The sequence below is a fragment of the Corvus kubaryi genome, unplaced genomic scaffold (assembly GCF_017639235.1).
Source record: "Corvus kubaryi isolate FWS band 111438036 unplaced genomic scaffold, C.kubaryi_AGA036_p1.0 split1-65, whole genome shotgun sequence".
Lineage (NCBI taxonomy): Eukaryota > Metazoa > Chordata > Aves > Passeriformes > Corvidae > Corvus > Corvus kubaryi.
This window is the reverse complement of record NW_024582080.1, coordinates 621,762-649,142: the sequence shown is the minus strand read 5'-3', so window position 1 is coordinate 649,142 and position 27,381 is coordinate 621,762. Positions and strand designations below refer to the sequence as shown.

General features: G+C 38.7%; 1 protein-coding gene across 1 annotated transcript; it reads left to right on the top strand.

Moving 5' to 3' along the window:
* Nucleotides 1-5,656: 5,656 nt before the first annotated feature.
* On the top strand, nucleotides 5,657-25,885 carry SUCLA2 (succinate-CoA ligase ADP-forming subunit beta). The gene is made up of 11 exons (XM_042014169.1): nucleotides 5,657-5,788; nucleotides 7,187-7,370; nucleotides 15,631-15,730; nucleotides 15,928-16,090; nucleotides 18,788-18,916; nucleotides 19,338-19,476; nucleotides 20,853-21,014; nucleotides 21,096-21,238; nucleotides 23,496-23,616; nucleotides 23,923-24,011; nucleotides 25,089-25,885. The coding sequence occupies exons 1-11, from the start codon at nucleotides 5,702-5,704 to the stop codon at nucleotides 25,161-25,163; spliced, it is 1,392 nt and encodes a 463-aa protein (XP_041870103.1). The 5' UTR covers nucleotides 5,657-5,701; the 3' UTR covers nucleotides 25,164-25,885.
* Nucleotides 25,886-27,381: the final 1,496 nt, after the last annotated feature.

The following is a 27,381-nucleotide window of genomic DNA, read 5'->3' as shown; positions in this document are numbered from 1 at the left end:
TAGAGTATAAAAAGTATGTTTTTATAAACAATATATTTTTATTTGTCAGTAGGCTAAGATTTTCCCTTCCTCTCTACCATCTTCTTGATCACAACAAAGATGTGAAGTATTACCCTTTTACAGAACTTTAAAATGGCTAATTTTTTGTTGAGGTTTTGAAATCTGCTTGTATACGGATGTTTAGATTTGTTTCAATTTTTTTCACCTTAAATTTGTGATCATTAATATAAAGAATACTGTATGAAAATAAGCATTTTGTTGACTGAATCTGTTCTAATTGGTTTCATTCTAGGATTTATTTAGGACATGCCTATGCAGCTAGGTTTTGCAGATTATGAAGTAAATATAGGCTGGTTTTCTGAGTTTGATAGTGAACAGACATCCACTGAAGAAAGATATGGGAATAAACCAAGAATGAAAAAGTAGCAAAATCCTCTGCCACAGTAGTATGTTGAAAATGTTGCAAGATTATGATTTATATGTACTTCTAAACTTGTTTATTAATATTTTATGTGACAAAGTACTTCTGTGAGACAAACAGCTAAAAGAGTGAATTTAAACCAGCATGTGTCCAGCAGCTACTGGAAAAGAGGCAGCTACTTTTCAGGCCTAATCCCTTCTTCCTTATGCTAACACTGTTATTGATTGAAGTGTTGTTGAATGACACTGTTATTGAATGAACTATACATCTGAGCTATATATCTGGATCAAAACCCCCCATTTTTTCTCATTAATCTGTTTTCTAGCATGCTGTGGGTGGCACAGGGAGGGGACAGGACAGAGTTCAATCAGATTAAACATAACAGAAAACCAAACCTGACTCAGCAAACTGGGAGAGAGATTACTTTTTCAGCAGGATGTGTTCCCTGATGCAATTTACACCTCAGGTTCATAAATGAGGGAGGCAGTGAATCAGAGCAGCTGGGAACAAGAATGGTGGGACTAACCATGTTAGTGACAGGCCAGATTTATGTCAGATTAAAAAGACTACACAGCTGTTCTCTAAAAAGAGCACACATAGGGAAAGCAGGTTAGAAAAGCACACAGTGTACAACATCTTATTGAAAAGCAGCTACACAACCAGAAAACATCCATCTTTCTGAGAATTTCATACACACGGTTCCCTGGCTGTGGAATTTACTATACACTCACATTTGCTTAGCAGAAGTATGAACTGGAAGATGTGAGGATTGTATTTAAATATTTTACATTGCAAAGCTGGCATACAGAGGCTGGGTGGAATGTGACAGTAGTGCATGGCACCAAAGTCCTGCCAGCAGTGCCAGCTGGCTGAAATTTGAACTTGGAAGATTTTTTTTCTCTTGCATTCAAGCAACTGGTTGTTATCCTGAACCCTGATACTGAAAATGTAATATTGTTAACTGTTTCCTCACTTTTATTTAAGCAGAATTATTTCCATGACATCTCATGCTTCCATTAAATGTCTGTCTTTTACCATATATCATTGCTTGCTGTAATAGTATGGCTTCATAAGCACTATTAGTGGAATCTGGCAAAGTGCAATATGTTGTTTTTATGTTGAAATGTAAATAACCTCTGATCACATTTACATATGGAGAGAATAATGGTGAGTGCAAGAGCAACAGGACAAATTAGAGCTGTACTACATGTGTGCTATCTTCATTGCTTGTTAATTATTTCTTTGCTGTGTACAGACAGGACTGAGTCATCAGAATGAGTGAAGGTGGTGAGACAATTCTGTTTTACTTGTAGCTTTGCCATTAACATTTTAAGTGACCTTGGGCAACTCATAGGCTGGTGAAGATGAATTGTGCTTCAGTACACTTCAATGAAACTTCTGAGTGTACTCAGTCCCAGGGGACCCTGAATCAGAAGAATATAAGTGTCTGTTAGGACAAAAATCCATCTAGGATAGTACCTGGAGGTCCAGAATGGATGTTTGGAATATAGTAGACAAGAAATCATGACAGGGTTTTTGACTACTATTCTACAGCCATCTGTGGCTCAGTGGCTTCTCAAGGCAGAGGTGGCTTTTGTGTATTTACTAACCCTCTTCTTGTTTCTCTTCTTTAAACCTGCTAAGAATTCCTCTTGAGCCCATGTAAATTTCCATCATTTGCAGCATCCGTGCAAGGAGCTCCACAGTTTAGCTGAAAAGATCATTTTTGTAAACCAAATCCTTTTGTTTTCATTGAACCTTTCACCTACCAGTCTTCCCTGGTGTTTCACAGTTCTTCTGTTGGGAGAGATGGTGAGTTAGCGATTAATGTTCATACTGTATTCTGTAGAAAAATGCACCTATCCAGACCCGAGAGTGCACACATTAAATGCCTGTTTGCTAGGACAGATGTCAAAATCCTTGCAGGAGAAACACCGGAGCAGCTTCAGTGAAGTACTCTGGATTGTCTTTTCTGTATGACTGGGAGGAGAGATGGAATAACCTGTTCATATTGCAAATGGGTGCGGTGAATAGTTTCATGCTGTTAGATAGACCTCTGCAGTTTGTCCAGAGACAACCACGATGTCTCCTGCAGACAAGCAATGCAGAGAGAATTCACCATCTGCAAGATGTGCTATGTTAGGCAAGGTAGACACCACTGAAGGATTATTCTCATTTTGCTTCAAAGTCAGTTTTTTTTCTCTGATATTGGCTGTTTCATTAGCTAAACCTGTTTACTCATCTACCATACCAAAGAAGTGGCCTCTTCCCTCCTGTCTTCAACTATAAGTGCTCTGGAAAGCTCAGGGTGGTTTTTTCCACAGGTACTGGGATGCTTTTTCAGCCCCTGATAAATCTCTTCTTAAAAATTTTCTACCCTCTGAACTCATGGTCTTGGCAGAGGCTTTGCCTTCCTCACTCCAATGTTCTTGCAACATGTTCTTGTTCCTCTCTCCTGATGTTTTTCAACTATAAAGTATCAACCAGTGGAGCTTACAAGGTCTGGGAAATAAATCAGATTGTACCATTGTCACTGCGTGAATGTGATAAATTCATAATAAAGCAAATTCACGTCTATTCATAACGCCCGAGCCTTCCAGGATGCTTTATTTGGCCTGCTTGCCTGTTAAAACTTCTTGGCTCCTTCTATCTCATTTGTAATGTACCTTTTCCCTTCTTCTTTATAGTTTTAAATACAACTTTTCAGAGAGGGCTTCAATCCTGTGTTAAAAAGCTATTCTGACTTTAGCAAGAAACCTCACTATTTTAAACTTTGAATAGGAAGGAATCTGTTTCTGGAGATTTAGCAAAATCTTTGGATATCTACTAGGATCCTACAGTGCATTCCTTGCACAATCTCTGCAGTTGTAGGTCAGATATTGAACTAGGCCAAGCCTATACAAACCTGAGTGAGTTTAATTGGACTCACTAGGGGTTTGCCTGGTAGTAGCCAAGATTGTTATCTTTTCTTTTTTAGAGAAAAAGTAAAGAAAAGCTGAATGTGTCATTTCCAAGAACTGTTGTTTTTAAGGTTCTAAGTTGGGCTTACAACCACCTTGTGCTGACAGTCAGAGCCAGACGGTGGCACTGGTGATCAGACAGAAATCCAGGCGTTTTTACAGTCCATCCCAGTTAGACAAGTTTTCACAGCCAAGAAGGAAATCAGACAATACAGCATCCAGTTAAAGCTCTCCATACAGCTGTGTATCAGACTCTAGATAATGGCAGCAGCTGCCTCAATCTTTCTAGAAGTCCTTCAATACTGTCAGCCATGTAACATTTCTTCTTTTGATGTATAAGGTAAAAACTGTCTTCATCTTGAAACTGGAAGGATAAGTAACCCCTAATGAGAAGAAGAAGATACAGTAATACTTGTAATCTGAATGTTTTACTGCCATTTGCTAAGGCAAGAATTAATTATAATCCCAGAGAGAGCTGTCCAATTTTCTTGCTGTAGCAAGCAACTGAGTCAGGAGGTAAGTCTGGTTTCCTGACCTGCAGCCAGTACTTATCTCTGAACAGTAGCTTTGGGCTTTTAAAGTTAAGGTTTGAAGTTTTGCCAAGATCCATTACATCCTCTTGTAAACTTTGTTGCAAATCCTTTCCAGGGCGGAGGTAATTTTGGGGAATCTCCCGGAGTCAGGAGATTTTTCTGTATGTGGAAATGGCATCCATGTACTGTCCTGTGATGGAACTGCAGCAGGTCCTATGACTAGTGAAGAGCCACTGTGTGGCAGTGGCTACAGAAGGCAGAAAGAGCACAGAGTTCAAGTTCTTTTTTTTCCCTTCCCCTTGGCAGGAAGAAATATTTTATCAGCTGTGGTGGGAAATTTTGGATTGTCTATCAAAGTTTTTCCAGCTGCTTACAAGTTCGGTGACACATACTCCTACCTTGTGTGTCTGAACACAGAGGTGCAGAGCTAAGCACTCTGCAGAGCTCACTGCAGTGCTAACAGGTGACAATAACACTAGGACAGCAGAGGACCAGGAGCAAAATAACTGACCCAGAGTGACTCAATCTTTTGCAATACTTGCCCAAGGAGAAGTTATGATAATGCATCTTCAGTTTCAGAACAAAAAGAGGCAACTCGTCCAGTTATTTAATGGATAATTCAAGTTACAAAACTCAAAAGAATCACACCTCCTACATGGCTATCTTTCAGATCCTGCTTTGATGTTCATAATGTACAGAAATAACTGCATTTTCCTTATTATTGGTAGAGGACATTCTTGTTCCAATTTCCCAGGCCAATGCTATTTTCCTAATTACCTTTTTGTTTTAAAGGAAGAAGCTTTGCTTCCTTGTGAATCACAAGGTCTGGTCACTAGGTTCTGCAGGGACACCTGTCCCCCTGCTTCTGTTCCTTAGTGACCCGAGTCAAGGTCACCGAAGTAAAAGTACAGACACTGAATTGCAGAGAGGGAGATGCAGTGTGGAGCTGTGTGAAACAGAAACAGGGTTTGTGGCATGGGGAAGGGGCCTGGGATGGGTGGGGGGAAGGTGGGCTGCAAAATACCTAGCAATACCCACTAGTCCTCAGTTCAGTCACAGAACCACAGAACGGTTTGGGTTGGAAGAGACCTTAAAGACCATCTAGTTCCAACTCTCCTGCCATGGACAGGGACACCTTCCAGCAGACCAGGTTGCTCAAAGCCCCATCCAACCTGGCCTTGAACACTTCCAGGGATGGGGCATCCACAGCTTCTGCGGGCAACCTGTGCCAGTGCCTCCCACTCCCACAGCAGCGAATTTCTTCCTTGTATCTAATCTAAACCCACCCTCTTTCACTTTAAAACCATTCCCCCTTGTCTTAAGAAATGATGGGTGTGCTTGAGTTGTTGCAGGAAAACACCCTGAAATACGAAAACAACAACAACAACAAATCCTCAGAGTGAAAATACTGAAAGTTACTCCATTCTGAAGCTGAACGGGGAGGGAGCGTGGGCGTGGCATAAGGGAGCTGCGCCCCCTTCCTCCCTTTTAACACAGGCGGTGCCGACCGAGGCCGACGTGGTCAGACGGTTGTGGGTGGATTACAACCCTTTTTAGGCTCCTTGCGAGGCAAAAATAACCCTTATTAAAATCAAAACCCCTGAAAGAACGACAGGCCGGGAACAGCGCCTCAAGGCCGCTCCCCTCCCGCGCCCGGCGCGCGTCACAGCGGGGGCGGAGCCGCGCGAGGCGCTTCCTGCCCCGCCCCGCGCCCTCGTGACCGCGCCCCGGCTCGGGCGTGGCGCGTGCGCGCTGCCAGGGGCACCCGAGGGCGGAGGGGCTCGGCTATGGCGGCCTCCATGATCTGCAGCCGGGTGTCGGCCGGGCTGAGGGGCGGTGGCCTCCGCGCCTCCCTGGGCTCCGTCGCGGGGAAGGTAGCGGAGGCTCGGGAGCGGGGGTGGGCTGGGTCGGGGTCGGGCCAGCTGGGGTCGCGGTCGGGGTCGCTCCCTGCGGAGCGCCGTCGAGAGGAGCGTCCGTCTCATCCCACTCCCGCTGCCGTCCTGCCCTGCCCTGCCCTGCGGCGGGGCTGGCAGCACTGTGCTCACCTTTGGCATACGGGCCCTCGGAGCCGCTGTTCTTGCTTGTGGCAGGTCTCCCCGGCGTGGTTCCCTGTCCCTTCCTTTTCAGCGCCCCCTCCACTATCTTGCTTGGAAACCCCAGTGTTTCCATGTCCGCCGTCACCTTGCTCCTAGGAGAGGTCGGGCTGTGCCAGTTAAACTCTTCTTCCAGTTCGCATCTCGCCAACCTCTGCTCTTGGTTCCTGTGAATGCTATTCGAGGGTGCGGGCATGTTTTTGGCTGCAGCCCCGCTGGGCAGCGGTGACACGAAGGAGCTCGGGAGGCTGCGGCGTGTGACACGGTGTGTGACGCTCGCTGCCACTTTCTCCTCCTGCCACGTACTGGGGAAGGTCGCCGTGAGTGCCCCTCTCGAGTTACACGCAGCCTCCCGGAGCCGGCGGGTCACGGAGAGCTTCTCCCTTGGGGTCGTGCCAAGGAAAGGGCCTCCTGCTTGGAGGAGGAATCCTTTGGAGGCTACACAGGCCCTGTCAATTCGCTAGCTTGGAATGCTGTAGTAAAGCTCATGTGTCGTCTGCTGGTTTCCTTTATTTGAAGTGAAATGAAACCTTAAAAATCTAGCTTGTTAGAAACTTCCTAATACGGGCTAATTTTTACAGTGCTTGTGCCAATGGTACATACTAAAAAAATAAAAATAAATGCAAAAGCTTGGTTTGTATCTAAATTTCTTCTGTATTTTTTTTACCATGAGTCTTTTGGTACTCATCTACATTCATGGATTAGTTGAATTCAGTAGGAGTCCTGCTTTGTGTATGTATAAAATTAAGGTCTTGTTTGCATGTAGTGAAATACAAAAAATGCACCAAACATTTTTTGCTTTTGTTGTTGTTAATTTTTGTGTTACAGAATGCTTACAAAATTCCTTGAGGTTCTTTTTCTTACAGATGGTTTTTTAAAGTACTTAAATGCTAACTAAATACTCAAGGGATTTTTAACCCTGCCAGTCCTTGCCAGTGCTAGCAGTTTCACCAGCTCCTTCCCCCTGCCCAATAAAACCTCACAAAATTAAAGACCACACCTGATGCGAATGACTAATGTGGAAGTGTAGGATTAAGTGTTCAGGTGTTTGCACTGGTACACGAAAGTATACTTGTTTAATATGTAGACTCTTTTTTAACCTAAACAAAGAAGGCAGTTTTTCACAACAGTTACGTGCTTTTGTTTTCTTTCTTTGTTCTTTTTATTCTTTTCCTTCAGGTACTTGCTGGAAGTCCAGGAATACTCAATAATCATGGGTTTCAAGTGCAACAGCAGCAACAGAGGAGGCTATCGCTCCATGAATACCTGAGCATGGGTCTGTTGAAGGAGGCTGGCATTTCTGTTCCACATGGAGTGGTTGCCAATACACCAGATGAAGCTTACAAAATAGCAAAAGAAATAGGTATAATATTAAAGAGAACATGTACAAATAGACATGGGATTGATACAAGGTGTAGCTATTTTTTCTGTCCTTCTTGGTAAGATGTTGCTTGAAGTTCTGAATATACCTTTTCTTTGAGAGAGCCTTCCCTGTGAAGCAGCCTTCTCTTCTTGTTAAGAAGGAATAGGTCAGGTATAAATTCTATTAGCTTAGACTAACACAGCTACTTAAACTTCCTTGAGATGAGTAATGGACTCTACTTTGTGCAAATCCTGGCTTTCTTTCTACTTTCAGCAAGGTTAGAGAAAGTCTTGTGTGAAGGGCTTCAGTGGTGGTGACAAGATTGCATATAGAACAGAAGATGCAAGCCATACTTATCTTTAGGCTACAAAAGAAGAGTAAAATCCTATTCCTTTGTGACTGTGCTTTTCTGGCAGAATGCAGCTACTTCATACAGGAGGGGAGAACTTTGATGGCTTGTAGTTCCATTCTGGATTCCTGGCTTGTTGATGAAAAAGTATCTAATGTCATTTGCCTGTGCTTAAATACTTAATTTAGAATTGAGCTTTAATTTTGGACTTGACTTTACTTACTATGTGTCCTAGTAAAATCTTTTGGTTTAATTTGGATGTAATATGGAAGTCAGCTTTTATTGTGTCAGGCATTAGAAGGTGGGGGTTTTTTTGGTTGGTTGATTTGTTTGTTTGGAGGGTTTTCTTAGTTTAAAACTTGGAATTTTTTTTTCCTCCCTGGAAAAACACATTAGGCTTGTCACAGAGTTTTAGTGGAGGACATTGGTTGTCCTATTCCTTTCTCTTATGCAAATGCTCAGATCTCTATTCACTTCCAAATGGACACATTTGTGGTGATTCCTGATGTTATAGGTTTTGTTGGATTAATTTCACTTTCATGTGTAGATTTAATGTGAGAAATGAGGTCTGAAAAAAAAGATAATTTTTCTTCTAGAGCAAGTTATGCTGTTTTGTAATGTAGAAAAGATTTGAAAAGCTGCTTTTCCTTCAGACATCATGTCCCAGAAATTCAGGTAGTCTGCCTACCTTCTTTATCTTATTTCCCTTAGAGAGTAAGTGATACAAAGTTATAATAATTTCATTAATATGAAAATAAGTTGCTAAAATACTTCTGAGAATGGTTTAAACTTCAGAACCTTGCTTTGTGTTAAGGGTGAGCTTATAGCATGATCAAAACTTCCCAAATCAGCATACCCCTTTGCTCTACTTTAATACTTGCACAGATATTGCTGGAGGAAAATGAGAGAACCTTTGTCTATGGCTCTTTAATCAACAGCCCAGAAACTCGTTGGTCAGGACTCCTTTGTTTTGTTCTTGTTCAGAAAGGGCTCCTACAGCAGTGTGGCTGCTGGTTTATAGCTCCGTGTCATACCTGTGACATCATAGGTGTGCCTCTTATCTGGAGTGTGGGAATCTGGGCAATTTCTTGGGAATCAGAAGAATGAAGTTGGGAAGCGTATGAGTTGGCACCCTTTAGTAAAGGAATTCAGGGCTTTTGGTTGTTAGCCAAGTACTTTGTTTGAGTCGATTTGTATTCAGTGCTATTGGCCTTCTTTGGTACTTGAGATGAGGAAGGGAAAACTTCCCAAAAGGAGAACACACTGAAGGAGCTTGAGGTTTTGAGGCATTGCTCGAATATGTCCAGAACTCATTCTGAGTGGTGGCATACTATTCTTTGCTCCAGTGTTTTGGATTTCTTTGTTTTTTGTAGGCATTTACCTGCTAGTTTTCATTTAGTACTTAAAAAAAAAAAATCAACAAAACACAAACCAAACCAATCTACCAGAATGAAAAAATTCACTTTTTTTGGTCCACCTGCTCATTGTTTATTTTTGTTGTGTGGGAGTAGTTGCCAGTAGATATGAAATTATTTTTTGTTTCTTTATATATGCTAGACTGTTTTATCAGTAGTTTATATAGATCATTATGAAGACAGTTGGTAATACTCTTTGCTCTATTTCCCTAGTGCTGATCCACATGTTCCTGGTAAATTTACACAGAGCAGATTTCTGACTAAAGGTTAAGTTTGGCATGGGTTTTCTTCCTCTTTGCAAATACTTCACTTAGAAATGGGTAACTTTTTATCCCAATGTATAGCAAATGCAAACTTCTCATTAACAGAGATTATCATAGGTTAGCTGTGTCTGTAGCTAAATCAGTGTTACATGAGCATCTCACTTAAATTTTAAAGAAATGAGCTGAGTAAGTTCTGTTTCAAAGCTTTGATAAGAGACTGCAGCATGACTTGATTGCCTTCAAGTTTATGGTTTACTCGTAGCCATGTGTGCATTCCAGCTAGCACTGTGACCAGTTCTGATTGAGAAGCTGATATTTGTGTGTTTTTAAGAACGTGACTAATGAACCTAAAGACTTTAGTGAGCAGATGCTTGATCAGTGTGATGGCAGACAGCTCAGCAGAATGCACTATTTGAAATGAATGTTGTTTGTTAAGACACACTTCCGTGGGTGCTATGTATTGTTGTAATTCAAGTTTTGATTCTTCCTGATACCTTCCTCTGGTAACAATTGAGTGGAAGGCAGTGACATATTGTGTGCTTGTCTGGGGTTTTTTTATAGCATATATTCCTATTCATGATGATTTGAGAAGTAAGACTTTTTAAGACATTAATATTTTGAAACAGCTTTTGTGTTCTGGTGGTTTTGTTCGGTTTTCAGGTAGTGAATCCCACAGCTTTATGTGCGTGGTAGACTGTCAAATTTTAGTAAAATATAAAGCTGTATAAAATAGGAGGTGTTGAGAGATTGAATGCAAAATATTTCACCTTTCTTCATCAGAGTTCTTGAAAGGAGACTGAAAGCTCCTGAAATAGACTCTTTTTCTGTTGCAATTTAAGAGGTCTAGTGCAGCTCCATGTCTGTGTGGTGTATAAAGAATGTTGGTATGCTTTATACAGAATGACTCCAGTAATTGGTTTGGCTGTTTTCCTGCTGACAGTTCTGTGATTAATAGATGGGTTTTTTTTCAGACCTTTTGGATTCTTTTCAATGTTACTAAAACCTTTTAAGTACTTTTCAGTGTTAATTATTTTCCCATCTGTTGCCTAAACATACAACTTGTATCTGTTAAAAAAACTTTAAAAAAGTAATGTGTAAACCTGGGTAGAGTTATAAATAGAATTTTTGATCTCAGGCTTGATTTAGTCAGAAATCAAAGTTTGGTACAATGTGTGCAATTATTTTCCTAGGTAAAGTGCTAGTTTTTTCTTTATTAGCTCTTCAAAAGAGATATTCCAGGTACTGTGGCGAAAAGCTGGGATGGTTTTCTCCTTAGTGTATGCCGCACCCTCCTTGGCTGTCTGATATAAGTTTTTGGGGTTTTCTATTCTATGTGATAGTGAAAACTCATGTCTGTCATACTTTCTTTTCTAGTATTTTTTTGGTTGTTTTGCCATTGTCAGTTTCCTTGTTAGTCCTTTATCTGCCTATGTTACCTGATGTCTTTTAGGTTGTCTGAAACTCCAGACTTTTTATTCAAGTTGCTCTAGGACATAGATGGTGATCTAAGGTGGCAAACTTAAGCAGAAATCCCCCAGATGTTAAAAAAAATCATGTAATTGTGGTCCTTCTTACCTGGTCAAAATCTCTAGATAACCAGCAGTAGTAGTTTAGAAACCAAGCATTTATTACATTCTGGCAAATGTTATTTTTTTGGCATCTGAATCTTACATTTTGCTTCAGCCTTTGCTTTCTCCTATAGCACTTCACTCCTTTGAAGTTAAAATATCAAAACATATTGTTGAAGATAATTCACTAATTAAAATAAACCTGTATAACCAGCACATTCAAATTTTGACCTCTGTATTTTAATTGCTTGACTTAAGCCAAAACCAAACCTGTCTGGTGAGCTGATGATGAACTTGATGCAGTTGATTAATGTCAGGAAGTATTTGTGTAGAAAATATTTTGTAACAGCAAAACATCTTGTTCAGTCTGCTGACTGGTATGGTCCTTTCAGTGAAAGTGTGATGATTCCTGGCACATAATTATTTCAGTAGTTATACTTTCGATTTGCATGCAGTCAGTCTTCTAACACTCGAAAGTTTGAAATGCTGGAAAAAATATGATTTTGAAGTTGAAATTCCAATAACTATACTTAATAAAATGCAGACAGTGTACTCTGAAGAGATTCTCTGCTCTGTTGGCAGAATTAGGGTCAGCATATTATTTATGTTGATACTCCTGTTGCTAGTTACAAACCCATATTTTCCTAATGCCAGTAAATATATCTGTGTTGTTTAAGCTTAGTTTTTTTGTATCTGTGCAGCAAGAAAAAATTAGCTTGTGTTATAAATGGGGAGTTACTTCTTCTGGTACAGGAACTTTGAAATACAGACTGAAGCAAAAGTTACAGGTCTCTGTCTCTCCCAGGATAAGTTTGCAGTTGAATGGTAGATGAGAATTTGATTGACACTTGTGTTACTAACCTGTCACTGCCTTTTACTGTTGTCTGTCTTGTCAGAGTAGATTAGGCTTGCATAGTGATTCTGAAGGTGTCTGTAATACGTGGAAAGCAGTACCTCTGCTACAGTTAGTACTGGGCAGAGAAGTGGCAATTAATGTGATTTGACGAAAGTCAGAATGGAAACTTGTAAAGCAGAATGTTTTAATAAGGTCTGTCTGCTGTTATCATTGGACTTTCCACTTGCACAGAAACCTTCAGAGATACAATGGAACAATGACCCTTCTTGCCTCTTAATAAGCTTATTAGAAGATTGTATTTTACATGGATGTCTTTCTGCTTGCCTGCATGCATTGATCTTTCTCTCAGTTTGAAAGCTTAAGTTACAGAATCAGAAATTATTCCTTTCAAAAAATAAATATTAGTATTGATAGAAGTGAAGATCGTTTTGTTTACTGACTGTATAAGTCTTTCACTGTCTAGTTAATAAATCATTGTTGAAGGTGAAACCTGTAGTGTTAGTAATGTATAAGACTTTTGTTGTCCTGAACAGATTAATGATAAGTCAGTGTTCTGATTTCAGACACCTGTTCTCATTGGTGTCTACTCTTAATTTTCTAAGCATTTCCTATTTTTTTTCTGGCTATTTTACTTATATGTGCTTTTAGGGCTGACTGCCATTAACGTGGAAATGTGATGCTTACCAAATGCTTGTTCTGAGACTTGTGCATTGGGCTGTAGCTTGCCTTGCCTACATTAGCTATACTGGTGTTCTAGTGCCCTGTGTTAAGGCTTTACAATTTGTTACTGCTGCTGAAAGCTGAAGTCCTGCTCGCTGAAGTTCCTGTGTGCCTGTCACGTGGTGCACGAGTCTGCAGAAGCACTGTCTGTCTGCTGGACGAGCTTTTGCCTTCAGGGAATCACTGTTCTGATATGCTTCAAGGCATGATAGCACAAATGCTTCTACTGGCACAAGAAACAAGGCTGGAGTGAAAAGCTGAGGGCTGGAGGCAGGATGGGACTTCTCTGATGGCGTGTTTGCTGGCATAAACTCTGTGGATATCTGCTCTAGGGCAGAAACTGCTATTTTTCACTGAAACACAAGCCTAGCAGTATTTCAAAGCCATGTAAGCGAAAAACAAGGGCACAACTGTTGATACTGAGTAGAAAACTATGGTAGCTGCTAGTTTCCAAATTTTTTTCTTGGGTTGCTGTGTATCAGCAGTTCTTTGTTGTGTCAGATTGTGTGACAGTGCTGCTGGAACACTGCAGATGAGGTGTGTGACCAAACACTTCCTCTAGTTTTAGAGTCATTTTAAATAGGAGCTGTGGGAAAAAATGTTCATTGAACAATAAACTTCCTGCATGATTGGTTATGGTTATCTTGGGATGTACTATCTTAAATTTGTTTCAGGTACCTCTGTGCAGCTTAATTGCTTGTAAGCGTAGCTGATCAAATGAGCCTTGAACTTGTTTATGCAATCAAGCAGCTAGTTTGCAGTGCTAGAGGAAAACAATTTATGGATCATTAGTAATCTGCTCATTTAATGACTCAGTTGTTGCATAAGGATTAGTCCAATGATGTTACAGCCAAAACTGATTGTGAAAAATTAAAAGGTGTTTTTCTCTCACTGTTTTCCATGTCTGTATGTTGACAAAATATAATAATGCATAATAATAATAATATTTTTAAGAACTATCTTCTAGGATCAGGACAGTGGTGCATTTAGCCCACTACTCTGCCCAGGTACAAAAGAGCATACCATTTAGAGCAATTCTTAGCCTGCCTGTTTTCTGCAATCAATTACTTCTCATTTCCCCTCAGCCTTAATATTTGTTGTCTTAAGACTATCAGAGAGAATACCTCTGCCCAGTTCCTTTTGACTCTTCTATGCTTCCTTCATATCTCCTGGCAGGCTTCGTTATATTTTGTGTAAAGGAGAGTCTTTTTTTCCTGCACCTTTTTAAAACTGACTTCTTCTTGGTAGATGGCTTTTGTTTTTGGCTGTTGCAGAGCAGAAACCAGAATGAATGGTCTACATGTAGTCATGTGTTCTTGCTCTGTCCATTACAGGTATGGCTGAAGACTGTAGTTGTGTTCTTGCTTTTGTCTCCTTTGATAGATTTAAGGATGTGCTAAGCTCATTTCTTGTAAGGGAATCTCTTAATTTCAGTGATCATCTTAGTGACCAATTTACTTTTTTGCTCAGAGCTAAATATGATGTACCAGCTGAGATCTTAACCAGACCTTTATCTGGGATCTCGTTTTGACTTGTTCAGATTCTGACGTTTGTTGCTAGGAGGAATAATTGCTACGAAGAAGGTGCCTGTGGGTGAACTTCCATGGCTTTTCTGAAAACTTCTCTGTAGTAGCAGTTTTTTATCTTCTGGACTTAGTGTAGGGAATGGAAAGCAAGCTTTGTACTTAAAGTAATTGCATAAAAGTTGTCTCATGTGACTTCTATAAAATACATTAACTTGATTGCCAGTAAATATAGTTCTCTTCAGGAACTGAATTAAATATTAGAGGCATAGACTGTAGTAAATCTACATATACTCGTGTGTTTATAATCTTCATGCTTCTTGTGCAAAAGAACTCTAAAATCATGTGTGAGTTCAGAGCTCTATTGTTAGGTAGACATTCAAAAAGTAAAATCAACAGATAGCTAATAAGGAGGAGTAACTTGAGTCTTCTGCTTACAGCCACCCTAGCTTGTGATACTGTTGGAGTTTAGTTTCACCTGTCCAGGCAGGACATAAGTCAAAATAGGAACCAACGCAATTTTTGTGTCTGTCATAACCTTCCTCAGTATGTGTAGTGGCTAGTTTTGCTTGAGTACTGTAATTTTTCTTAGGCATTTCCATGGTTCCCTTTTAACATCCAAGGAAACGGCAAGTTCTTTTTTTGCTTGGAAAGATCAGTGGCTCAGCTGATGGTGGCATGAGAAAAGATGGGATGTGCTGAACAAATGCAAATGGGGCAGTTGTTAACATCTTGCAGTCTTAGCTGCTGTCTGTACTCTGTGTAAGTGAACGTGAATAATTAACTCAGGAGTTGGTTTTTTTCCATTATTGCCCTAAATGACTTGATAAACTTTCTCTTTGCTTTTTTGTCTTTCAGTGACAGTTCAGAATATCCCAGTTAATTTTTGTTATAGTCTCACCTTTACTTTTTAAAACCAAATGCCCAGTTTCCCCTACTTAGAAGAATATTTTATAAAGGATTTTTAAACAGTTAAAGCCAACTAAAGGGCTTATTTTGTCTACTCTGGGAAGAATAGTGGGTTTGTTTAGGCCTCTGGCTTCTGCAAAGCGCTCAAGCTTATGCATTAGTGCTCTGCTGGATGGAAGCCAGAGTGGACCTGGCAAGCTGACTTGGGTAAGTTTTGTGGTTATATATCATTGCTGGGAAGGTAGTGGTTACAGGTACAGGGTATTTGCAGTTGATGGAGGAAAACCTTGCATTATGTGGTATGTCAGATACTCAGTTTCATCATGTTAATAATCTGTGAGGTGCTAACTATTTCTTCCTGGCTTTATCATCTGTGACTCCAACATGTATTAAAGATGTATCAGAACACCAGCGTTTTTGGATACTAACTCACCAAGGTTTGTTCACAGAACAGCCTAAAGCTGCAATTTGTGGATTATTTAAGATTTTTGGATAATCTATGTGAATGACAATATAGTCTCTGATTCATATGTTTGTGTTTTGAATGGTGGGCATGGAGAAGGGGGGATAAAATTAAAGGAGCCTTTGTTATTCTACCTGAAGCAATTTGTTTTAATAGTCACAGATGACAAATTTTTGGGTTTTCTTTTGTTCTAGGTTCAAAGGATCTTGTGGTAAAAGCACAGGTTTTAGCTGGTGGTAGAGGGAAAGGAACATTTGAAGGTGGCCTCAAAGGAGGAGTGAAAATAGTTTTTTCGTAAGTTCTTTCTAAATTATCCAACCAAGTGGAAAAAGTTCAACGTTTCACGTTATGGATTGAACCTATTGCTTTCTTTAAAACCAGTGTTTTAATTATTAGCATTAAAAATAACAAAAATTAGATAAGACTTTTTTAATGCTGCTTCTGTTTTTACAGCAGTTTCTTTGTCACATTCTGAGCTTCTTTTATTCTAGTCCAGAAGAAGCAAAAGCTGTCTCCTCCCAAATGATTGGAAAGAAGTTGTTTACCAAGCAGACAGGAGAGAAGGGCAGAATATGCAATCAAGTATTTATCTGTGAGCGCAGATATCCCAGGAGAGAATACTATTTTGCAATAACAATGGAAAGGTCTTTTCAAGTGAGTAATATTAGAAATAGAAGTAAGCTAATTAACTTGTAACAACTGAATTTAAAAGCAATCAACAAAACTGTTTACTGTATTGTTCACTTGCTTTAGAAAATCTGAAGTACACAAGCGAAATTTTGTTTTCTAGTATATCTCACTATATGATTGCCTCTGTTTTAAAATGTGTTAAAGATGTAATACTACAATTTACATTTACAGAATAATAAATGAGTATTGGTAGCCCCAACTGAAACCCAGAGTCACATGGCCAAAGGGGAGATGGGTAGAATAAGGGGGTAATTTTCATTTTGGTTTTAATTTGCATTTGCCTACCAGATTATAAAACTTAGTTTAAAAACACAGCTATATGTGTGCATGTACATGTACACCCTATTTTTGAGTGTCAGAAACAAGACAAGTAAAAGTGTTGTAGAAGAGCAAATGGTCATGCATAAATCCAACATCCTTTTTCTCCAGTGTGAGAAGGTTCTGAGAAGTGCACTGGTGTGTCCCTCGATTTTGAGAGTGCTAGTAGCTTTCTTATGCTAATGCTCTTCAGGAATGGGTGAGAAGATTTGGGCCTAGAGGTCTGTCTTCAGGGCTTTCAGGAAAATGAAAGCCAGTCTTTTCTGCATGTATGGGCTGTATGGGTGGGTATGTAGTATTTTAGGCTACAATTCAAACGTGGTTACTGAAATGTGTCAGTGTTTTTCTGACAGACAAGTGTTCTATTTGGAGCATAGAACATGAATTGCTAAATAACTGTAATGAAGCCAGGGTACAACGGTTCTTGGAACTTCATTTTCTGAAGCTCAGAAAAAGTGGGTCTGGTCTGTTCAGGTGCTTAGGAGTTTGCAGAGGCACTGGTTTTGGTAATGAGAGGAGTATATCTGGCATGATGTGAAATAAACATGAAATAATTTTCTATGGAGGAGTGAGAAAACTAGTCTTACTGTTATTTCTTTTTTGGTAGCAGTATTAGGAATTAAATATTGTATTTGTTCCTTTTTCCTCCTCTGTAGTGTTCTTTTTGATAGGAAAGTAGCAGCTGTATTGAATTATGTGACTTGGGCACCTCCACTGTGATGTGTGCTGGAATAGAGCAGGGAAGATTCAAGTGTTATCGTACATACCACAAGGTGGCATTAAAATGCTGTGAATGAATGGATTTTAGACTCTTAAAATTCTGTAAGCAATAAGCAAGGATGCTTATGGAAATAAAATTGACTGTAACTGATTTAAGCAAATTAGATAAAGAAGGGAAACGTTTTCATGACTTGTTCCTGCTGTTGTATAAAAGATAAATCTTATTAGCATGTATTGAGCATACTGTGTGGGTTGTTGCCTTTTGATAGGGATGTGCATTGTTTTTACTGCTGTAAGTCATTTTTTTAGATGTGCTTGTAGTTATTATAACTTGTATAGGACGCTTAGGATGAGGAAGTGCCTTTCAAAAGAAGGAAGTGTGAAGGTTGAATAGCACACAGTGTTTATTCCTGATGTTGCAAACCTCTTCCTTTAAGGAGAGGAAAAATGATTAAAATAGTCAGCTGAAACTGGAACTTTATTGCTTGGATATTATTCACCAACAGGGGTTTGTGTTTTAAGCAAAACTGTTTACTTTGATCAGTTCTATGGAACAATGAGTTATTTTATGATCAGTTTGTAGCTTACTGACAGTTCAAGATAAGATTATCCGAAAATATTCATTGGGTCATACCTTGCTATTAGATGCAAGATAATTTGCTGGGTATATATTTCCATTTGGGAGGATGATAATGGGAGGGGGGTGGTGTGGTTATTAAGCATGTTCTCTGAACCAGGGTCACATTTTCTATAATTAACTGTCAACAGTTATAAGACTGTTTAATCCTCAAGAGTTCTGCTGGTAGGAGATGCCTTAGTATACCCATGGGTCATAATCCATGCATGGGTGGTGATAAGGGAAGGTTGCTTGAAGGGATCCAAGTGTGTCTTTACTGTGAACTGGAGGAGAGATTTTTAGGTTCCATGGTAGTGAGTCCTTGATGTTTTTGTTGAGATTTAGATAGCTTTTTTAAAAATAAACTCAGCTGCAAATGCTATCAATTCTGGTTTCTTAATTTCTTTTATTAAGGAATAATTGAGTGCTGTTTTGTTTTGCTATGAGTTACTTTGAGTGAAGGCTTTAGTTACTGAATGTTGTGATCATACTGAACAGGTATGGTTTGCAGTAATTTATCACTAAGTTCTGCAGACCTCCATTCATCCTTGGAGTTGGGGCATGGCAGAATGAATAAATGAGTGCCTGAAATTTGATCTTTGTGTAGGGGTGAGTGAAGAAGGTGGGGGTGAGAATGTGATTTTTTCTCTAGTGATACCTAAAAGATAAAATGTGTGTGATTATGAAGTTGAATCTTTTATCAAAATCTAAAACTAGTATATCTGTGTTAATTGCTCTGCTTTTACTTTACGAAGGAAATTTTTCCTTGTTAAAAGAAAGTGGACCTAACACACACCTTGGCATTTGGAAAGTATTATAAAAAGGTTTTATGTGGATGTATTGAGTAAATAGTAACATTCTCTTCAGAGCATACAAGAAAAATGTTCAAATTAAAAATTTTTCAACAAAAAAGGTTTTATTGCTGTGAGGTATCTTAGGGGAAGAATTAAGTTTCAATTGTGTGGTATAAAATTACTTAAGCTTCTTTTCTTTCCTCTTTGTTCTAGGGTCCTGTGCTGATAGGCAGTTCTCAGGGTGGTGTTAATATTGAAGATGTTGCTGCAGAGAATCCTGAGGCGATAATTAAGGAACCCATCGATATAGTAGAAGGCATAAAAAAGGAGCAAGCTGTTAGGGTAATTGTTAATGTGGGAAAGTACACATTACTAAGCATGGGAGGATTGCTTCTAATGTTTGTAAGGAGTGTGTGCATGCAACCTGCGGAGTTGTCTTAAACCCTTGTTTGAAACAGATTTGAAGTAGATATTTAAGTATTTTCAGGTAAATCAATGTAAATCCAACTACATGGCAGTGCTTTATCTAGCTTTTATACAGCTATGTAAAGGCATATCATAATAAGTTTTTATTAGTTCTTTTTTAGGATAAGGCAGTGTTCTGTATTGAAAACAATCTGTTCAAACCTAAGAGTGAGTTTAGTTTTTTCCTGGTGGTGGACAGTACAGGTTCTATATCTACAAATTCAATTGAAACTGAAGTAAAAGCTAAACTGAGACACCTCTAACATGAATTAACCAATAACCATTCTTTTACTTTCAGCTTGCCCAGAAAATGGGATTTCCTCCTAATCTGGTGGATGAAGCAGCTGAAAATATGATCAAATTATATAATCTCTTTCTGAAATATGATGCTACCATGATAGAAATAAATCCTATGGTGGAAGATGCATCAGGAGTTGGTAATGTTTCTTAGTCATACTGTTGATGTAACACCTTGATGTTTTTGTAAATCTTGGTTGCTTCACGCTGCTAAAACTTCAGCTGTATACAGCAAGAGGAGTTAGCATTAACATGGGATGTTGAAAAGCATTAATAAAGCAGATAAATTTGAGAATCTAAATATAGTAGAAATCTGCTCTTAATTGCTAAGTATGATCTTAAGTGACTTCCTTTTTTAATTTAAATTTATTTTTTAAAAAAGAGCACATCTACCCACAATAAGGCATTCCTGGAAATCAGGTCTTTTCAAAACTCATGAATTAAAACTTGAGCCGACCAAAATTGATACTGTAAAGGTAACCAGAATAGTAGCACCTTCTAGAAATCTCCTGCCTTTGTGACTCAAGCATTAGAATAACTGATGGAATGTGATGTATTGAAAGACTGTAGGGGTTTAAGTAATATCGTGATGTTTATCAGGTTTCTAGCATATCCAATTGCAGAATAGTTCAATTTATGTTCAATTTAATGTTCAATCACAGCCAATTCCCCTCTACAAAAAATAAGGCTGTAGAGAGTATTTGTAATTGAATTCAGATACAACAGTTTGAAATTTAAGTATGAATGTAGCTCTTTCATCAAAGTGTATAATTACTCTTACTGGGGTGGTTTTTTTGTGTGGTTTTTTTTTTTTTTTTTTAATAGTGCTTTAATGATCAGTGTAGAGCAGTCTCTCCCATCTGTTTCTTGTGCCTTGTCATTTTTATATCATTTTCACTGAGGGATAGAAATGAAGTGATACATTTGTACAGATAGATACTTAGTTCTGATGTAAAGAATACTGTAGATTTTCCGCTTGTTAAATCTACGTAAATTTATTTTAGTGTTTTTTCCTGACACTTTTTCTTCCAACTCAGAGACTTCTTCATTGTGTTTCTGTGTGCTTACATTCATGCACACACATTATATATATTTGTTCTAAAAGCAAAAACTAAGATGGATTAAAAAACCTCAAACCAGAGACCTTCTGTAGGGATTAATTTTATGCTAATTACTTGTGGTGGTGCATTCCCCCCCATCCCTGCTCTTTTCCAGGCTGCAGTGTAATCTGAGAAAGCATAATTTGCCCAGATTTATCTAACAGCTTGTTCTAAGCTTTTTTGGGTTTAGAGTGTCTCAAGAAATAGTTATCTTCCCTTTTTGTGCATAACTGATTATATGGGGAAACTGGAGAGAATCTTGTATTTATTGGCAGTGCTAAATGTGTCTTTTAGCAAACCGTTGTGTTTGGACTGCATGACCTAGCTGCCAAGTTTGACTTAACATACTTGAACACATTCATGAAGCAGTTGAGTTGTTACTCTAATATTAAATGATGGGGTTTTTTCCCTTTCAGTGATGTGTATGGATGCAAAGATAAACTTTGACAGCAATTCTGCCTATCGTCAGAAGAAGATCTTTGACATGCAGGACTGGACACAGGAAGACCAAAGAGACAAGGATGCTGCAAAAGCAGATCTCAACTATATAGGATTGGATGGAAACATAGGCTGCTTAGGTATGTACTATTTAATGAATTTTAAATGACCTAATGGATTTATAAACTGAATTCCTAAATGCTATCTTTATTCTCATGTAGTCAATGGTGCTGGTTTAGCTATGGCCACAATGGATATAATTAAACTTCACGGCGGAACTCCAGCAAACTTCCTTGATGTTGGTGGTGGTGCTACAGTGCAGCAAGTGACAGAAGCCTTTAAGCTTATTACCTCTGATAAAAAGGTGAGGGAAGAGTTGGCGTATCAAGGTCCTATGCAGTGGTAAAACAGGCTATGATGTGGAAGACAATGCTTAGTGCATGTTCTCCAGAAAACATGTTTTTATAAGCACAGAACTAGAGAGAAAGAAGATGAAAATCTTGGCTTAATCCTGGTGCAGATGAAGGAGGCCTGAAAATCTATTGAATTTTTTTACCTTTTTAAAAAACAGGTTCTTTGGCTGTGTACTGAGTGGACAGTTTTGTGTGTTCTGGTTGAAGTTACAGCTGTATTTGAATCTTTACAGAAATCTTGGAGTCAAACTCATACTGTTTGCTCTTTAAAGAGAAAGCAGTATTCAGATGGTTTTCCACTTTTTTTTTCTTTTGGACCAGTTTTGCTGCTGGGTCTGTGTTTTGCAGAGTTGTAGAGATGAATATTTGCTGTGCTGTACACAAACAAGTTTCTAAGGTACTGATTATATGTAATGTAAGATAAAATAACTTTGTAATGGGCTTGGAAAGGCTTTAATGTTTATCCTACTAAAAGTTTATCAGAAATGCTTGAATATTATTAAAATAATAAATTGGTTGAAACTTAGAGGAACAGCTTTTCCACAAAAATAGTATGGTGGTCTACGCAGAGATGCTTATCTCAGTGGGAACTTGGCAGTTTGGGGCTTTTTAAAAATAAAATTATTTAAAAAGGCGTAAATGTGGGAATGACTTGCGAGACCTGCTAACGGTATGCTACTTTTGCACCAGACTTTTGTGTGCCACTTGCTCATCTTTGGAAAGGGCCAGAAACAAATAGTGAGTGATGTTCCAGAGGAGCTTAGTCTCTTTCTCATTGGAAAGACTTATTATCCAGTGCAGGATCTTTAACACCATCCAAGAGTGTTATAGAATCATTTAATCATTTAGATTGGAAAAGACCTTTAAAATTGAGTCTAACCATAAGTCAAACATTGCCCAGTCCTGCACTAAACCATGTCTCTGAGCACCACGTCCACAAGTCTTAAATACCTTCAGGGTTGGTGACTCAACCACCTCTTGAGCAGCCTGTGCCAGTGATTAACATCCTTTTTGGGGAAGAAATTTTTCCCAGTATCCAATCTAAAACTCCCCTGGTGCAACTTGAAGCCATTCCTTCTTGTCTTACTGCTTGTTACTTGGGAGGAGAGACAACCCCACCTTGCTGCATCCTTTCAGGCAGCTGTAGAGAGTGAAAAGGACCCCCCTGAGCCTCCTTTTCTCCCAGCTCCATCAGCCGCTCCTCGTAAGACTTGTTCTTTCTTCACATTTTTCCAGCAAATTGAGGGAACAGTGAGGGACACAGTCACAGAGCACCTGAATTACAGAGAGAAGAAACAAGGTAGAATCTGAGGGTTGCTGATCTGGGATGAGTTTTTACAGTGCAAATTCTCTGCTGATGTGTGGACAGAGGGTGTCCAAACAGGCTTCTTAATACAACTTTTCCTTTCTGCCTTCTTTCAGTTGCTCACTATTTTATGAAAAAACTGCTATAGCTGGGATTCCTGGTGCTGAAAGTCACAGAGCAGTGCAGCCTGCTGGTGCCATGGACTGCACTCAGGGTTTGGTTCAGGGGCTGTTTGGAACAGCCTTCTGGGGAGCCAGCCTAAGTTGCCCATTGGTAGCAGGAGCAAGAACAATGTCACACAGATGAGCTAGTCTAATTGGAAGATAACCAAGTTACTGTTTATGAACCAGTTGCACAGGAATGTTTTGTTGAGTTTATTTTGTCATCTAAGGCTGCCTACTCATTTTGGTTCCTGCTTTGTTTCATCTTTCACGTCTGACCATGGTTCTTTTTACCCTTCCTTACTACCACTTGAGTTCTCTTAACTGGTGACTTAATCCTCCTGAATAAAATGTATTTCAGATAGCGTATCTCTAAGGATGCTGGCTTTTAAGTAAGCTGTGTAAACAGGGCCTTGTGTATGAGTTTTTAAAATTTCTCGTGTCTTTTAGTTTCTTCAGTATGTGGAGTTACTGGTGTGGGGGGTACCTCTGCTGGAGTACTGTTAGACATGGAAAGATAAATAGTTGACAGTTTCCTGAAGTAACTGCTCTGCTGTATGTGACTCTATAGAACTGTACTTTGGTTGCTGATGTTCTATAGAACAGAAATGTTCTGTCTTTTGCAGAGTCCTTTAATGCACTTAAAGAGCTTGAATTATCCTTAGGCTGAAGGCTGTGTGCTGCTTTCATCTGATGTGTCTCTGGCCATTTTTAACGTGAATATTGTCGTTGATTCTGTAGGTACTGGCTATTCTGGTAAATATTTTTGGTGGCATTATGAGATGTGATGTTATAGCACAAGGCATCGTTATGGCAGTAAAGGATTTGGAGCTAAAAATCCCTATTGTGGTACGGTTGCAAGGTGAGTGTGCTTCATATATATTTGAATATATTTCTACCTAATTGACAGGTGTTACTGAGCTTCTCTATTGTGTAGCAAGTTACCTGTGAGTTGAAGTCAATGGAGAAATAAAGCAAACCTTGAATTTAGATGGTGAGGATCGGCAAGTTAATAAAAAGAGACTTCTGCTTTTTAACTACTAATGTTGTTTTCTAGATTTATTCACTAACTTTTGGAACAGGCTTCCTAGAAATATGAGACTAGTAGGTAGCAGTAGTAGTAGTACTCTCCTGTTCAATAAGAGTGGCATTTTATCTGTTTCTTAAGGTACACGAGTTGATGATGCCAAAGCTTTAATAACAGCTAGTGGCCTTAAAATCCTTGCATGTGATGACTTGGATGAAGCTGCAAAAATGGTAAGAATGTATAAGAATAAGCTGTAAAAAATGGTAAGCCGGTTATGAATATTCTGTTCAGAACATAGCATCTGTTGCAGAGTATTGAAAAGTCAAAACTCCACTCAATCAATAAAGGTGGCTTAGGATAAATCCCAGTGCCCATTGCTACCAGTGCCTGAAGCAAGTATTTTATAAGTTAGTAAGTACATAGTTTGTCAGGGGAACAGCTATGCAGTCAGAAGTTATTAAACCCCACAAACCAAAACCAGATCAATGATCAGGTCTTAGCTATTCCACTTGGTAGGAGAATGGCTAAGAGCTTAGCTTTATTAATTGGGAGAAAATACTTAAGTTGAGGTGGCTGAAAAATGCAATGTAACACTTCCTTTTATTGACCACTATTACGGTGTGCATGATTAAAACTATAGGTGATCATCATGTTGCCTTCTAAGATAATTAGCTATTCAGATGTTCAGATATGCTGGTTTTTGTGTGTGTGTGTTGCTTTGGTTTGTTTGTGGAAAAGAAAGTTGTTCAAGAAATGTATAGCAAGAAATTAGAAGATATCTGGTGGGTTTTGTGTCATGGGGAAACTTAGGAATTTTTTTTCCCCAAAGAACCACTTAGTCAGTTATAACATTTCATTCTAAGCAGGAAGTAATTCAGAGAGATTTAGAGTTGTTATGCAGGAGAAGATGAGGCTCCTTAAGGTATCAAAATAAGAACCAGAAATGCTTGCAACAAAAACTCAGAGGAGAAATAGCTTCTAGATATATAGAATCTCCTGTGAGTGGCCACCTCAACACCTCCCAAAATAACAAGGGGGCACATAAAATTTAAAACTTTTAGTATTTTGTCAAGATACTTCGTTATAAATGAGAAGCAACCTTTTTAACTCTGAGATGTTTTCTAGAAGACTTGATTATCTTTCATTTAAAAGTGATTAAGAAGTACTGAGCTAGATAGTAATCCCACCCCTAGCCCCCTCTAATATCTTACTGATGGTTGCCTGCTGTCACTTTGTTTAAAAAGGTTGATCCAGCTCAGTCAAATTAGGATTGTTTTGAAATGAAGTTCTTATTTTCTGTTTTTCAGGTGGTGAAGCTGTCTGAAATAGTAAGCTTAGCAAAACAAGCTCAGGTGGATGTTAAATTTCAGTTGCCAATTTGATCTGGGAAATGTCATGGCAGTGTCTAACATGTTCTCTGAAATACTGTGTTCTGTGGGAAATTTTAAATTTTTCTTTTGTGTGGAGGTTTTGATTGACAGGCGCACAAACTGAAGCATCTGGTCTTTGATGTTAACATTCAGAATGGTCAGAATTCTTGTAAAAGTGTGTATTGCTGGTATTTAGTCTTTCTTAGTTGTTATTCTCAAGCCTCCAGCTTCTGCTGCAGAATGTCACTTGCAATATACTTCTGCGTTGTCCAAAGTAAAGCTTCTGGTTGAAAAATAATTATTCTGAATAAATTTTGAAGTTACTTTGCTTGTAAATTTGTATTAGCCTTGTTTAGAAGTAAATATGGCTGGATTATCTAGTTGTCCATGTGGAGAAATGTATTGAAACGGTATTTTATATTGGAGACATTTGTACTTAGCAGTATAATGGGCATGAGCAAACCAATCACTATTTATGAACTTACATTTGAACTTGATCAGAAATATTTTTAGAAGTCCTTCATTGAAGTGGCTGGTAACTCTTCTGGACAACGTGTTAAATCACTACAAAACATACTGTAGCACTTAGATTTTCACAATTTCTGGTCCTCACAAAAAGGCATTGTGTAGTTTTATATACAAACAAGCATTTACTAAGCTTCAAGGAGACAGGATAAATAGAGAATTAAAATGTCTATTGTACATCGCTAATAAAATTGTACATTAGTAAAATATCTCCCAAAACTTTTAGTGTCTTTCTTTTATGTGTTACCATTTTGATAAATTGCATGTAGTCAGGGATTAAGCCATAATTAAAGACAGCAAACTAAAGCCTTTTTAGGAGTAAAGTTATAGTGTCACATATATTAATTTTTTTCCTCCCTGAAATGCACTGTGTGGATGAAACCACATGAACTCTTGTTGAAAAGCTTGGACAGATATCATGCATATAACATCTTGCTAAAATGTAACTCATCTCTGCACAAATAAGTACGCGGGAAATTGTTGCTTCTTGGGGGAATACTGCTTCTACTAACAAATAACCTTTTGTTTGTCACCTTACTTGATTTTCACATTACATTGGACTCGGAACTTGGATGAAGATCCATTTACCATTTAGTTTCCAAATGAGCGCTCATTTTTTGGTTTTGTTTTGTAGGCTTTTTTGTTTAAAATGTTATTTTCTTGGCTAATGATAGTGTAGTTTTATCTGGAAATAATGAAGCCACCTTTGTGGATTTCAGAATGGGAAATCATATAGTTATGATCTACGGACTTAAAAGGATTATATGAAAGGTGGGAAGTCAATGTATGTGGTTATGAAGAAGTGGGGTATTAAATGAAAAAACTTCAGACTAGCATGGTGTATTTCAGTAGTTTTTTTGGCGGTAATAAAGAAAATCAGCAGAAATAAAAATCTCTCCAAATTTAAACAGGATTATTTTTGAGCCTAGTTGTTCTGTCACAGCTTAATACTGTGTGCTGTTGATCCAGCATGCTAAATTGTGCTTGTGGGTATGCTTGGAATTGCTTTTATTCTGTAGCCTTGAATTGAATTGCAGAGATAACTAGTTTGAATACATCTGTTAAGCATTGAATAATTTAGAGAATATAATTAATTTTTAGTGTGTGGGTTTGCTTTTAGCTGTCTTTATTTACTTTGAAGTCTTTGTAAACTGCTAATGTTAAATGGAAATGGTCTTTTCACACAAATCTGTAGTGGAATGGAGGCAAAACTAGATCCTGCTGTTGATCCAGAATTTGCTTGTACCCTGTTTGAATTGTTAAATGTAACTGAGTAGGGGAGAGGGAGCCAAGGTAAAGTCATGTCCATCTTTGAGAGGAATGTAAAATACTGACATTCTCAGTAATGTATTTACAAGTAGCAGACTTGTCAAAGCAGTGTTTTGCAATTAGGGTATTCCTAAAGCCCATAGTATTCTTTTAACTGTGGGGAATAGGTGTGGAATGAATGTGGGATATTTGTAATCCAAATACTTCCTAGCTGGAAAAAGTGGCATTTCCCTTTGGAATTGGAAGCAAAGGGCTGCAGATGGTGGCACAGACAGGATGGGAGACATGGGAAGAGTGTGACCAATAATATGAAGGACTGTGACCAGGACAGTGTATATGGTATATATAGGTGCCAGGCATGGCCCTTTCCAGTGATGGGTCTGGAGACATTATTTCTTGTTATTTCACATGGTGAACAAACAGAATTAGTGATTGA